Raw genomic sequence first — 15,850 nt, 5'->3', positions numbered from 1 at the left:
TACAAGTGGACTTTTTAATATTTGTTTTGTGCATGCTACTGGTTTCCATTTGTTACATTTTTGCACATTTGTAAGTGCTTTGTTTGCTAAAATAGCTTTTTTTACTTATTGTGTCAATGTGCCCTAGCTTTGCCCGAATCACTCCCCATGAAATGGCATTTACATTCCATTATAAGCATTATGGGGACGATTCCGATTCGGGAAAAAAAGCGTCCGTCCAAATCGTATCCGGAGTCCTCTCCGTACAATTCGTAAACATGCCGTACGACCCGACGAGTACGATCCGGACCGGGGTATGAGGATGCGATTCGTACGGTCCACATCAGGTAAGGGCGAGTCGTACGGACAACCACACAATCACATACACATCGTACAGTGCGTACACCCCGTGTCTGCAGGGGGACGGTTCGTACCCCTGCGATCATGCACTGTAACCCATGATCGCAGGGTGTACTCACCATACATCCTGCGATCATGGGGTACGGTGCGTACACCCCATGATCGTGGGGTACAGTGCATACACCCCCTGATAGCAGGGGTACGAACCGTAGCCCTGCAGACATGGGGTGTATGCACCGTACCCGGGGGGCCGTTCCGTACCTGTTTCGAGGCGTACTCTGCTTCTCCGGACGTTTTGGGCTCCCGTAAAAAAAGCGGTGTACGGTGCGTACCTGACACGAATTGTACTTGCTGGGTCGGGAAAACCTGCTTTGAACCCTACGGATGTCGTGTACAGTGGGTTCCGAGGGAGAATCGTACGGAGATTAGAGTCGTACGGTCTTTGTACGATTCGTACGGAGTCCTGCTCCTGGTACGAATCGTACTTCATCGTACGTACAGGGGAGGCTGCAGGGTACGATTCGTACGGGGAAAACGCTCCGTACGGCTATGTCTTTTCAGCGGAGGCTCCGATCTAGATGGTGAGCGCGTCTAAAAGTGGCGGTAAATTTAACAGAGTTGAGGGTAAATTACATCTCTAATAACGAGGGCTGAAATAATCAACTCATCTAATCGGTGTTAATTAAAGAAATTGTACAAACAACTTTTTTTTTAATGCCCATCCAACTGGGTTCTGTTTGAGCTTGGTTACTGTACCGCAGAAGGAGAGACTGATGTATACCAGATCCATGAGATTTTTTTGGTGCAGGCTGAAAGGCCAATAGGATTCTGAAGGGACAGTCACATGACAGGCTGGATTTCTCTTAAGATTTCTCTATTTTCTAAACCAATCAGGAAGATGTGTTTTTACTATCAGAATGGGAGAAGTTCTCAAAAACAAAAAATGTTATGCCCATTTGCATTTTCATTTCCGATTAGCTTTGTCTCTTATAATGACTTTATGACTTACAGCAGCAACATAAAAATCACAAAGCAAAACTCCCACGGTGGCATGCTTGACAGTATTCATTCCTTTGTTACTGTATTTAAAATAGAAGTTCATATTATGCCAGGGCGTGAACTAGACAGTATTCGCGGAGGTCTGAAAAACAAAACGTTTCAGATCTCTCTCTCCTGGGCCTTTATATGTTTTCTACTGCAGCTTCAGAGGAATTAAAACCTCTATTCTATTGTCCCTCCCCGCCAAACATTTTAAAATAACACCACATGGTTCAGAAGGTGAGTATGGGCTTAATGTAGATCCTGGTGGACAGCCCTTTTCTCCGCCGAGGTTACAAAGTAATTTACTCTGTCACCCTGATGTAGGTACCATCTGCCAGATCTAGAAATAACACCCAAGCAAACTAGCAAACTATAATTTCTTAAACATTGCCAGGAACTGCCGTCACTGCGGTTCCTGTCAGAGCTTTTTACAGCTTGGTGCAGAGCTCAGTCAACATGACGCAGCCTTGCACCTAACTGTTTTCTTATTTTTTTCCCTCAAAAAGAAAATCCTGAAGTGGGATATATATATATTTTTTAAAATAAAAAAGTTAATGCTTCCCTCACCAAGGGAGTCATCTCCTATAGCGACAGGGGCATTTCAAGTTATTTTTATTGTCCCTTACTGCCATGGTTTGCTTGGCTGTGATGGACAGTAAATAACTGCTATATGTCCGCCTATCCTAATTGGGCAGCTGGGCATATAACAAATTATCAGACAGCCCAATGGAGTAGTCACTGCCGTGGCCAAACTATGGTCCACCCGCATTTCATTTTATTTTTATTTTATAGCGCTGGCTAGACCCGGAGGTATCAGAGCGCTTTACATGAGCATCAGATCATAGTTTCAGGTTACATCGTTACAAAGGTTACACAGTTATTAGAGCATGGCCACATAGTTACTTGTAAGGTAGAGATAAACAGTAAGCACAAAAACGTAGGGGGAAAAGCAGGCAGGGGGAAATATTCAGGGGAGGGGAAGGAGCTGGGGAAGTAGACAGGTAATGAAGGCGGGAAAGAGGAGGGGAGGGTGAAGGACACCGCATGGAAAGAGGAGGGGAAGGGCGACGGGGACACAACCAGTAGACGAGTCAAAGCAATGTCCAAAGTCCAGTAAGCTGTGATCCCAGGGGAAGTGGTATCACCTCCCTATCTCAGTTGCGGGAGGCTCCCTTTACGCAGTGGTCTCTCTCAGAGGGGTCTACATACTGGATCCTTCCCCAAAAAGGGGAGAGGGAGTGCTTTGGCAAGGGGTGCCATACCATACCTCAGCTGTGAGTGGCTCCCTTGGCGCAGAGACTCCAGGGTATAAATATTGGATCTTTCCCCAACAAGGGGAGAAGGAGTGCTTAGTCAAAGGGCGCAAAGGACAGGGGGCTAGGCAGACTTACAAGCAAGATGAGAGATTCAGGGGAGAGAGGATAGGAGCTAGGAGCTAGGGATGTAGACAAAGAGAGAAAGAGTACTAAATGGGAACAAATTTAATTAATGGGATATTAAGGGCGGACCATAATGTTGGCGGAGAGAGAACACAGTTGCGACAGAGTTCCCTCTCCGTCAACATATAAATTAGGTTGCATGTCTGAGTTCTGTTCTGTAGAATCGGGACCATCAGTACACTTGTTAGAGACACTTATGACAGGGAAGTGCCTTCCACGTAAAAAAATTCTAAAATGTTAAAGATACTATGTTGTAGTGAGTCAAGTCACCTGCCATTAAACTGCCAATGGGCCACACAAAGCATTTCTCCTCTTGAACAATGCTTCCTAGTATTGTACAGAGTACTTTGGTTCTACTAACTAAACTCACATGCATCACAACATACTTCAAGTAAATAATGCAATATCAATGCCTAGATCTGCTTCTGCTCTGATACTTTTGTGCATGTGTGCCCTAGCATGTCTGCACTTTGTAAAAGCTCGGAACATAAACACAATTTATGCATCATAATACACGCCTTTTGTAGGACATACCTAATATGTGCTGAAGCTTAAAATTACAACCAGGATCTCCATCATGGAAACTTCATTGATAATCGTCAACACTAAATAGTCAAACAAGTGTGTGATATCCAAGAGCACTTTTAATATATATGCTATGTTTAAAATCTTTTTTACAAAAAAGAAAATGTGGAATACATCTTCACCACTGATACCAATAAATGCTAGAGTATCCCAGTGCATATGCAGGATTCAAGGAACTTATACAATACATTATTTACAATACAAATGGAGTCAAAATGAAAAACCTATCTGTAAGAGGCATGTTTTATATGTTTTTCTCATTTTAGAAATTCAGCCAATGAGCCATATGTATCAGACAGTTATTTTTACTTACACATCTTAGTTTTAACCATTTTTAAACAAAAGAGATCTGTTGTACATAATGTGCAAATCTTTCACTGGAGCTTCAGAATTTCCAAACCTGCACCTTCCTAGCATGCCATTCAGAATCACTCAAGCAGTTAGATTTCTCCAGCTCACGGACCCCTAACTTATCAATCCTTTTAGCCGCAATATCGTCAGGGTTACCAACAGCAATCCTATCGACAGCCAACTACAACTGGTTTCTCCAGGCAAGGCTCATGCAGGAAACCAGCCTCACAATCACACAACTCAGGTCGCAAACCAGTGATTTTATCAGGGTACCAATTGCTACTCCTCCCCCGAGGTGCGGACATTTCCCATTTTATCCATCAATGGCACAATGTTACAATGGGCCTTGGATCTCATATCTTATGGCCACACTTTAAAATTCGTCTGGCGCCCACCAAACACTCCACCCAGGGGATCGCACCCCCCTTGTCTTCACTTACTAAAACAAGAAGCGAAAAATATGCTACAGAAAGGGGCCATAGAAAGGGTTCCGGTAGCACAAAGAAGGAAAGCTTCTATTCCCGCTTCTTCCTGATATGCACAAAATCGGGTGAATTGAGACCAATTTTAGACCTCAGATGTCTGAACAAATTCCGCAAGAACCAAACCTTCAGAAGGGTTACACTCTCTGACATTCTTTGACGTCTCATCAGTGGGGACTACATGACATTGCTGGATTTAGAAGATTCGTATTTCTACGTTTCTATACATCGCAAACACTGAAAATGTCTCAGATTCACAGTGGCTGGTACCAACTATCAGTTCCGAGTCCTACCTTTCGGCATCAAATCCACTCTGAGGATCTTTACCAAGTTTCTAGCCACCACCACCGATGCGTCCATGGAAGGCTGATGAGGTCACCTTCAACATCTTCAGATTCAGGGAAAATGGTCCTTTTCACAGCATCTGATGCATATAAACAGGCTAGAGTGGAAGGCCATCTTTCTCTCCCTGCAAGCTTTCCTCCCTCGAATAAAAGGTTAATCGGTGTTGGTACAGATGAACAACACCACAAGCATGTTTTATATGAACAAACAAGGAGGGACAAAATCGTTGACTCTTTCCCAGGATGCTCAACAGCTCTGGAGCTGGATGGCACTCCACAGAATATCCCTAAGAGCGGAACATGTTCCAGAACTTCGGAATACTCTTGCAGTGGCACTCCACAGACAATCCCTAAGAGCGGAACGTATTCCAGGACTTCGGAATACTCTTGTAGACACCCTCAGCATTACCAAAGACAACTGCCCAAAGACAACTGCCACGAGTGGGAGCTTAAACAAGACCAACTGGACAGGGTCTTCTCTCATTGTGGGAAACCAGCGCTGGACCTGTTTGCGACCCACTCCAACTGCAAATGTCGGTTCTTCACAAGCAGATTCCCTCTCCCAAACTCCTGGATGAATGCCCTTTCAATGCGTTGGTCAGGAATTTATGCTTCTGCCTTACCTCCCATTCTACTGATACCCAAGGTCCTAACAAAGATGAAAATGCAACACTGCCGACTTCTTCTGGTAGCCCCCAGATGGCCCAGGCAGCACTGGTTCACAGAGCTTCTCCTCCTCTCGGATGACCAACCCATCCATCTACAACCAACATCAACCCTGTTGATCAAGAACCAAGGTCAAATGTGTCACCCGGATCCAGCATCTCCTCGTTTGCATGCATGGCTCCTGAATGCTTTGAATTTAAGGATTTGACAATTGCACAAGAGTGTTAAGACATTATCACCAAACCTTGTGCGGACAGCACCAACAAAACGTACAAATTAAAATGGAAACGATTATGCCTTTGGTGTCTCCAAAGCAAGATGCATCCGTACCTTTCAACTCCAGAACAAATACTACTGTACTTACTGTCTTTGGCTAAAACTGGGATGGTATATTCTTCAATTAAAGTTCACCTTGCAGCTATCTCTCGATATGGACGCTCCCCAAAACATGTATCTTTTTGCTCTACAAGAGTGGTACAACAATTCATGAAAGGTTTATACCGTACTTACTTATCCACCTGTTCAAGCCCTACCCACTGAATGGCACTTGAACATAGTCATATCCCAATTGATGAAGCAGCCCTTTGAGCCCATCCATAGGGCGGGTATCAAGTATCTGACGTGGAAAGTAGCTATCTTGCTCGCCCTAACATCAAATAGAAGAGTTAGTGAAATACAAGCCTTCACCATAAAACATCCTTTCCTTTGTTTTACAGATGAAATGGTTATCCTCAGGACGAATCCCAAATTCATCCCTAAGGTTCCATCACAGTTTTATTAAAACAAACCTGTCACTCCCAGGACTTTCGTCCCGGATCCTTCAACACCTGCAGAATGAACACTACACACTCTAGACATCAAAATATGTCTTAAATTTTACCTGCAAAAAACTAAATCTATCCGCAAGACAGATCAATTGTTCATAGCATATGGACAAGGGCGTCAGGGCACTGCAGTATCTAAAACTACCATTGCAAGATGGATAGCAGCCACAATACAATTTTGCCACGACAAGGCAGGCAAGCCTTTGTCAAGGACAATAAAAGGTCACTCCACAAGGGCAGTCTCTACATCTATTTTGTTTAAATTTATTTAGTGTTTTCTATAGCGCCAACATGACCCAATCCTGGGTGTCAGAGCGCTTTATAATTCAACAGCAATCAGTTTCCAAGTCAGCAACTGGATACACAGTTACAAGTCAAGTCCAGTGTCCATATGGCTTGATAGAGGTACCTTCATTGGCTACCTTGTTCGCTGGAGTTCCACTGGAAAAAATGTGCAGCGTTGCAACGTGGAAAACAACGTATACGTTAACTCAGCACGACTGCCTGGAATTGACACAACGTGCTGATGCAGCACTGGGACAAGCTGTTCTATGTCATTTATTTCATTAAGGTTAGCCTCTTTAATTAGGGAACTTATTTTCTATTATTAGTATTGATTTGTGTTTAAAAATGTATCTATATTGTTTATAACAGTTGGTATACTGTTCAAGTTGACATAAAAATGTTTATTTCATATATCAACACCTTTAGATGAATCTATTTTGACACCAGCACTTTCGTAATACTATACATTTGTGTATATATTTTGAAATATTATTGGCACTACCCACCATCGACTAGGGGTGCTTATTTATTGTACATTACTGCTTTCTATTCTGATTCAGGCATGTGAATCTATGAAAGATATCCCAATACTGGATAAGAAATAAGTTACATACCTGTAACTGCAGTTATCCAGTATTGGTATCTTTCATAGATTCACATGCAACCCACCCTCCTCCCTGGAGAGGCTCCCCTTACATTCCATTATTACTATCCACACGTGTGCTGGAAAATCTGAGGAACTCAACCTCTCCTGGGGAAGGTTCTGACTGGTTGTATTCAAGTTTGGTCCTTTTTAGAAAAGGAGGTAGATAGGCTATTAAATGCATGGTTGCCTCCATGATAACCTATGAAGTTCCTTAATTACTGCTTTATTTAATATTACTGTGGGACTCACACTTTGACAACGCGCAATGATTCAAGCATGTGAATCCATGAAAGATACCAATACTGGATAACGGCAGTTACAGGCAAGTAACTTATTTCTTCTGGGAAGGATGCTCATCAACAGCATAGCACCCGCACAAATCCCAGAGTTCTTAGCATCTTGCTGCCTGCCGCGACGTGGACATGCATCTCTGTGCTGGATGCAGCGATGGGGAAGAGGAATATTGGGCCGCTAGTGCATTTTCATACTGGGAGACTCCTTACTGTAAAGTACAGTCATAGGATTATGACAGGAGCTGCAAATCTGCTGGGCACCGGTAGGACCCGGCCCACTTAAATCCCTGGGACTATGACAGGCGCTGCAAATATGCTGGGCACGGGCTTCAGGGAGATAACAGAGCTGTTTGCCCTGATGCCAAAATGAGTTTGATTTTTTGAATAGTAACAATAGGAAAATACTAAATATTTATGTCCTACCCAAGGTGCATAAATCCATAACTCAACCACCTGGGAGACCGATAGTATCGGCCTGTGGCTCCCTTCTGGAACCACTGGCTCAATATATCGATATCTTCTTATTGCCATTGGTCAAAAATACCCGCTCGTATGTCCGTGATACTATGGATTTAATAGCTCACATGGAAGGTTTGCCCTATAATAATGATAAGCAGTGGTTGATATCTTTCGATATTGAATCGTTATATACAAATATTCCGCAAGACGAGGCTTTGGCAGTGATGAAATACGCTTTAGATAAAAGAGAACGGCCTCATCAAGTTCCTACAAATTTTATAACATCATTAGCATATTTATGCCTAAAAAACTTTTTTTTTAATTTTAAGGGCACTTTGTACTTGCAAGTCTCAGGAGTTTCTCCCCTGAGATTGCGAACCTGGTCATGTCAGAGTTTGAAGAAAAATGGAGCTATGGCGACACCAACCCGTTTAAATCTAATGTGGGGTATTGATGTCGTTACATAGACGATATTTTTATGATATGGGATGGAGAAGAATCTGAACTTGATGATTTCCACAATTGGTTAAACCAAAGAACAGTGGAATTCAATTTCACTATATCCAAAGATAAGAATAAATCAAAGTTTCTCGATGTATATGTACAGCACAAAAACGATCAGCTGTCTGTAAGTCTGTATACAAAATCAACAGACAGGAATACCCTTTTACATTTTACGAGTAGTCACCCTCGTACGAAAGAAAATTTGCCCTATGGACAATTCCGCCGAGTTAGGAGGAATTGTACAAATAAGGATGATTATTTCTACAATGTCAACATTCTTAAAGATAAACTAGTACCACAAGGCTATCCTAAGAAATTGGTGAAGTCAGCCCTTAAGAGGGCCTGGTACACTCCAAGGGAAACATTGCTCACACCTAAACAATCAGATAAAATGACCCCCTTAACATGTGTTCTTACATTTGACCCTAAAGCCAACGGGGTCAAAAAAATCATTAAAAAAGAACTTGAAACTGATAGAACCATTAGGAATAGAAAAACCTCTGTTTGCGTTTAAAAAAGGAAAGAACATCCGACAACAGTTGGTAAGAGCAGATTGAGTCCTCGAAAAAAAGACCTGAGAAATTTGCTTTGCCTACCGCCCGGGATCGGGCACTACCGTTGTCAAAATTGCTTGACTTGTAGACTTACAGAAGACTCCAAACAACTGAATATAAATGGACAGATACACCTCCAGAAGGTGTTTTCGAATTGTAATTCCAAGAATGCATTATACTGCATAAAATGCACATGTGAAAAATATTATATAGGGCAAACCACACAAATTGTAAAAAAGAGAATATTACAACATAAATCGAGGATAAAATGCAAGGTACAACGGGCTCCTTTGGTACAACATTTTTTGGCTTCAGGCCATTCAGAAAATGATATTAAATGGTCAGTCTTATGTGTGGTTACAAATTGCGCAGGAGATGAACTACAAAACAAACAGAATAGACTAAAGGCCAGATTTATAAAGAAATACCACACTGCCACGGAGGGTCTCAATGATAAAGATGAAATGTGGGCGTTATTGCAAGTTTAAATTGAAACATCAAACCCAGGTCTAAACTAGTTCCATATGTTAGTGGCTTATTGGTATAGATACCGGTTACTATGTGTATATTGATGTTCAGTATTTTTTGGATTATTCGGTTTTAATTCATTAGAATGTAAGGAGTGACGGTTGCACACTGGGTGTTTTGTTTGAAATATATAATGTCCTCTCATGGCGCCTTTTTGCTCTATCCTCTCTATGTATTCTCTAGAATATTAGGCTTTCAAATTGTTCATGTCAAGAGACAGCGTAGATGTAATAATTATGACTCAAGCTATCTCTTAGTAATCTATGAGAGGAGCAGTATACTATTATGCACAGTTAGGCAAACATACACTATGTAAGTGATTGTAGAGATTTATTTCCAGCTGATACTTATTTTTCCAGGCTCTCGCGGTCACGTGGCCAATATTTTTCGAACATTGGTACCGCACTCTAATTATTATAATACTTTATGGATAATACCAGGCCGGTTTTGTAGGCAGTCCAATTGTGTATATTTTATATTTGTCCTATGCCACACCATTTTTAGATACATACGTTATGAAACACACGCGAGTGTTTCTTTAGTTTCTATTTAAATGGTTGAGCCGTAGCTTCTGCATCACGTGACCGGGTGCACGGGACGGTTTCGGCGATAGCGAAAGTTTGATGGATCCAAGGAGTCTGAAAATACGGCGAGGTAAGGCGCGGTTGGAGCATTTATAAGATTTTCAATGCCCGTAATGCTATTTAGTTGGTCGTGATTGGGGTGGAATCTCATTGTGTACCGGTATCTGTTTACTTTCAGATACTTTTTCGGAAGGGAGCGTGTGAGTTTAGAACACATCGGACTACTAACGAGCCGGTTTGCTCTTGTTTTCTATCAGTGAGTACATTTCAACATTAACGTGGAGTCTTTACATTTAGCGGTTCCACTTTACCGTAAACACAGTTTAGTTGATATACTTCTTTCCCTTTACCAGTTTTGTGATTCAGACTGTTATTTTGAGAGCTGCTACGCCCTAGGAGTGAGATATTGGTGGGAAGATTTGTTTGCCACCAGAGGTATATCTTATTCATTTGGTGTATCATAGATAGAGGCAGAATACCGTCCACTGCAGATTTGGGGCTTTTCTAAATGTTTTGTGTGTCATTGGGAGCACTACTTCATTTTTCCGACATTTGTTTGATACTAGTCACGGTGCTGTGTATATATCACTTGTGTAGTATTTTCTGAGAAAATTATACTTTTAGTCACATTAGGTTTAGGCTATCTGGCCGTCACTTCAGTACTCTATTTTAATACAAATATTTGTATATAGGCCCCTATGTGCATGCGGATTGATTATAAACATACAGAGTACATTAGTGATGAATAGTGTTGGAGGACAAATGCAATATTTTTTGTTGTAGGTTCTTTTGAAAAAGTGTTACTCTGGAGCTCTAGTCCTGATGAGGCCCGCAAGTTGATGGGCTGAAACACGTCGACACATACAGAGGAAGACACCTAATAAAAATTTGAAATTTATGGAAATATATCCATGAGCATTTATATAAAAATTAGGATGAAAACTGGTAATCTTTAATGCTCGATAAGCTACATATAAGGAATGCTCAGAGAAATTTTAGGTAGAGCATCCATTATTGAATGATAAAGGCTAAGAGAAACAACAAGTGAAGTGTATAACTTTTTGTTTCTATTTATATTTGGTGTATAAACATTGTGTGTATATATGTCTGTTGTGATAAATGTGTATATATATATGTATATAAATGTTATACTAATGTAGTTTTTTGATTCTAAAGAACATTCAGAAAAGAAAAAGAAAAAAACTGATAAATAAATATTTGCTTTGTAAATTTAAAACATTTGATATTTGTTTTGGATCAACCGGTGGTTAGTGATATTTATTAAATTATTAGATTAGATCTCAAGATTAAATAGTAGGAGAGGTAATGTGAGTATCTTTCCGACTTATGTTTGATGTATTTATCCCGAGGCATTATTTTTCTGTTTGATATATGATGTGTGCCCTGATGACAGCGCGGATGCCCGTCATCTGAGGAAGCTGTCAATGTAAAGTTTGTGGCAGCTCTGCTAGTGGAGTTACCTAAAAAGGATGATCGTCTAGCCAAGTATGGTATGTTATGACATTACTGCCATTATGTGCTGTCAGTATCTATGACAGGTTTGGGGGTCCTGCTTACTTTCAGGAGTGTGGTGTTTTCTGAACTCTAAAATGGAACAGGTGAAAGGGACACTCAGTCATTCCAATGTATTTGTTTTGGAACTCCTACGGAGGTCCACAAAAACATACCAACAATTTAAAAGGACAAACATTGCATACAATACAAAATTCCTTCCTTATACATTACTATAACATTATATCAAACATAGTAAAAAATCTGCAAATAATGCTATAATACGTAAAACAATCACGTAACCGACCGATAGAAATTCTTGTACCAAACATACTAAGAGATGTGCAAAAGATGCTATAAATACATGAAACAATTAAATAGCCAACCAATTGGTATTAAATCGAAACCAGAATACTACTGTTTGACAAAATTCTAATAAATAGGCAAAAATGTTCTAAAAAATTGGAAAATCTTAAAACAAACCATTTCATTCGGGGGGACAAGACCAGAGAACGTGCGTCCTGAGCAGAGTGAATATTAAACCTGATAAATACTGGTTTTAAAAACACTCGCCTGGCACTTTGCAGCTTTGAACATACAAATTGGACATGATTTAGATCTTGGATTTGCAACTGGCACAATTCACAAATTCTCTTCTCTCTAGGTGTTTTATCCCAGATGCCAGTGATGTATCTTAAAGGCAGCAGATTGAGTCTCAGTAGGAGTATCAGCCTTCTAATCCCGTGGGGGATATTCCAAGTTAAATAATGCTGTGGTTTATTCCCCAAATCGCTCCCACTGACCGCCACGTTACTGGTCCTGGATTTACTTAAAGCAGCGTCTCTCGCCAAGCTGATAGGAGATAGGAATTTCTTTTAAAACTGTTTCAAACCAGATTTAGGCATTGGAGAAGCGGGAGTTAAACAAAGACCGAAACTGTCGGTTGCAAATAAAAAAGACATAAAAAACGTGAATTGTTCTTTTAAAGTGCAAAAGATTTCTGTTCTCAGAGCAGCCCTAAGAGTACCCTCTTTCCCCAAGAAGAGAGAGTTACCCCACCTAAGAACCGCTGCCTGGGCTAAAATAAAGGACGAGACTAATCCAAATTCAAGGCGCAGAACATGTGGGGCAGCCAGAGAATTTAAATTGCAAATTTGGCGCATAATTCGTCCTTCTGCCTTATCAAACAAAAGCCAATAATTCATGTCCACCACCTCGGCAGCATGTATTAACGAGGGTGGGATTTTAACCTTGAAAATAGATATATATGGTTAAAATGGCGTCTCCCGCAAGTTTTATAGAATCTGTTTAATGCACTTGCCTGGGAGTCGGCTTTACTAACACAATGTTTAGTATGCACCAAGTCTCGACCTGTGTTGGAAAAAACTTTCCCTAAATATACATACGAGTCAACCAATTCCAGTTTTTCAAAACCAAGCATCCATCTTAAACATCTCTTTATTCTGAGCCCTTTCTTACGAAAAGCCAAGATCTTGCTTTTTGCAATGTTCATTTTTAAAAAGTGAACCTCTGTATATTTGTTTAAAACGTCCAGACGGCGTTGCAGACCAATGGGTATTAAATCAAATATTGCAACATCGTCTGCGTACAATAAAGACCCAACTGACATTCAACCAATTTTGGGGGCATCCTCTCTCACCAAGTTCAGAGCGCCAGGAAGATCAGCGATATACAATGAAAATAAGAGTGGAGCTAATAGACAACCCTGCTTAAGCCCATTATGCGTTCTAATTTTGCATGTTAACCCCCGCGAACCTCCCATCAGAACCTGGCACCAGGTGTCAGTATGCAATTCCATGATCAGACCCAGGAGATGATCCGGAATGCCAAGGGAGACAAGTTTTCTCCACAGGGTCTGGCGGTCCACCTTGTCAAAAGCTGTGGAGAAATCAATAAAGGCTGTGTACACTGAAAGGGACACTCATAAATGTTTGTTTGGTCAACATGCTGTTAACGGGAAAATGCAGCCAAGTTCCGGGCCCTGACAAATATTTCCCCCACATATACCCACTAGGGGCCGCATGACTCACTTTAACCTCTGGATATTTTCTGTAGAGCTCAGCTCTCCTTACCCCTCATATATACAAACAATCATTAACCTGCCAAGTTATCTCACCACGTACTGCTGAGCAAGGAAAGATGGCTTCACAACTTTTATGGAGTCGGCTTCGAAAGTCCCATCTCTTATTGCATTAAGCTAAGCATAGTAGGGTGTTTCCTTCAAAAGTTTGTGTTTACTATTCCAGTGGAAAGTAATGGAGTTAATATGAAGCGGCCGTTACAAGAACTTTTTAAGTGTCGTAGCGCAGGGAAAGCCAATGGAGTGTCAGGTGGCACCAGTGAACATGTAGCCGTTACTTGAGTAGCAACTGCACTTCGTTATCATGGGCATTGTTTACAGTTTTGAAGTTTCAAGTGACTACCTCAATCATTCTGGGTGTTAACAGTCTTTAGTTTATTTTCCATTGAATTAATTAGACTAACTGATAATAAATAATTTATAGATTAAAAGCCCGTAACTGGAAATAGCATTTAAAATGCATGGACTGTAATGGCCACCCAAGCCCTGCCCCAACGGATCAGGGCCTCTGCAAGGTCACGAACATCAGTTAAGGGTAGCAGTGGGTAGCAGATGCTCTTCGGTAGCCCTAACACTGCTCTTGCTAGAGATTGTCTCAGGAGTCAAAGGCTGCAGAAAGAACAGAAAGCACAGAGGGCTCTATGTGCCATTCATCTGTCAGGGTCGTGGGCAGTACAGAATTTCATATCCATTGCCCAGAATGACTCGGAAATGTTCCTAAAGAGCGCCTAAAGCAGCTCATAAGGCGTCATCTCCCAGTCAAACAGTGCTGTACTCAACATTAACCTTCATCATTTCGTATGACATATGAAACGTCTAGCCAGAGTTGTATACACCAAACTTTAAGTCACTAAGGGTTGTCAAGGTGGCAAGCTTCCATCAGATTCCTTTCCACTGGCCTTTCGATGCTTGATGCCTAAGTCAAGAGGCGAAGTGGATTTTGCAGCTTTGCATTGAAACCTAGGTGGTAGGTAATTGAAGGGTGGTAAGCTGCGAGCGTGACCAATTAGTGGCATGCTCTGGGAGAGCTCGTGCTATGATGCCTGTGTTTATTTGTGAAGGTATTTTATGGACGATTTACATGTCGCCTGTCAGATGTTGCTGGCTGGGAGAGCTACCAAAACAAAACCTTGTGCACCAAAGGGTATGCTCTGTGAGGTGGCACTCTCTCCTTGGTGGTGCAGCACACACACTGGTGTGTATGGACAAAGTTGTCACAGTTGGTCATCGTAGTTGGCTTCACCAGTTTTATTTTGTGGCCCCTTGTGTGCCCCTTCACTACCACCCAAAAGGACTGCTACATACACCACTGCTCTGTTGTGAAACTGCAGTAGAACACAGGAAAATCAACTGACAGACTGCTGCGGCTGCTGTTGGCAGTTTATGTAATAGTCAGCATGTCAAACATTTATCTCACATGGAAGAGAACTATATTGGTGAATTTATAAAAATGTGCCCCCATTTTAGCTTGTAGAGCACCTTTCATGAAGAAAATATGAGTTTTCTCTCAAAGATGGTTTATCAAATCCGAGCAGAGGCTCAGCATTTTTCACACGTAAAAAAATCATTTTAGAACTCACCAAAAGAAGTATGATACCACAGCAAAGGATTTATATTCTTATTAAAATCTGTGACCGTCCTTTCTAAATGCTCCTTTGTATGAACCCTAAATCAAGGCACTCACTACAATGCATTTCAGTAGGACAAAAATGGCGGAGCCTTATCACCAAAAAAAAACATCCAGCAGGTCTGCTTCTTGTAACGTGTCACCTAAACAGCCCCAGAAAAACACACTATCTAACAATTTGTGGACTTGTTTAACAGAAGAAAAAACGAATACAGCGGGATGATAATTCTACCTCCCACTTACCTCAATAATTACACTTCTTTTGATGAAATCGGTTGCAGCTGGAGTCCTTTTGTCCATGTAACTGTCCTCCAAGTACTTGCCAGATTTCATAGTCTGTGTCCCATCCTGGCAACAGTTTGCACTTCCATAAGCAAAGGCTCTTGCTGAAGAATGACAAGCAAGAATTGGAAGCAACTCCCTTAAATTTTAGCCAAATGTTTGATTTAAAAAAGCCCAACCCAAAAAGCACTAAATCAAAGCTCATACTCCAATGAAGTAAAGCATAACCTCCCCTCTCCCCCTTCACCCACCTGTCTACATCCATTGAGAATATTACTTGGTTACTTTTCCAACATAACATTTCAAGCACATCAGATTAATCTTTTTATATTTTCTAAACTGTGGTACTATTCAAAGATATAACTTGTCACCTAGATGAGTGTTTTTAGAGTGGGTGTTTAAGC

At 41.2% G+C, this 15,850-nt stretch overlaps 1 protein-coding gene across 2 annotated transcripts in view; it reads right to left on the bottom strand.

Moving 5' to 3' along the window:
* CPAMD8 (C3 and PZP like alpha-2-macroglobulin domain containing 8) overlaps positions 1–15,850 on the bottom strand; it is a 1,183,022-nt gene that overhangs the window by 901,047 nt on the left and 266,125 nt on the right. For both annotated transcript variants that reach the window (XM_078671323.1, XM_078671324.1), the window contains exon 22: positions 15,408–15,550. In XM_078671323.1, the coding sequence (XP_078527449.1) occupies positions 15,408–15,550 (143 nt within the window). The remainder of the gene's footprint in view (positions 1–15,407; positions 15,551–15,850) is intronic.

The sequence above is a fragment of the Lissotriton helveticus genome, chromosome 12 (genome assembly GCF_964261635.1).
Source record: "Lissotriton helveticus chromosome 12, aLisHel1.1, whole genome shotgun sequence".
In the NCBI taxonomy this organism is placed as follows: Eukaryota; Metazoa; Chordata; class Amphibia; order Caudata; family Salamandridae; genus Lissotriton; species Lissotriton helveticus.
Note: the sequence above shows the minus strand (reverse complement) of the source record. Positions and strands in the feature narration are given on the sequence as shown.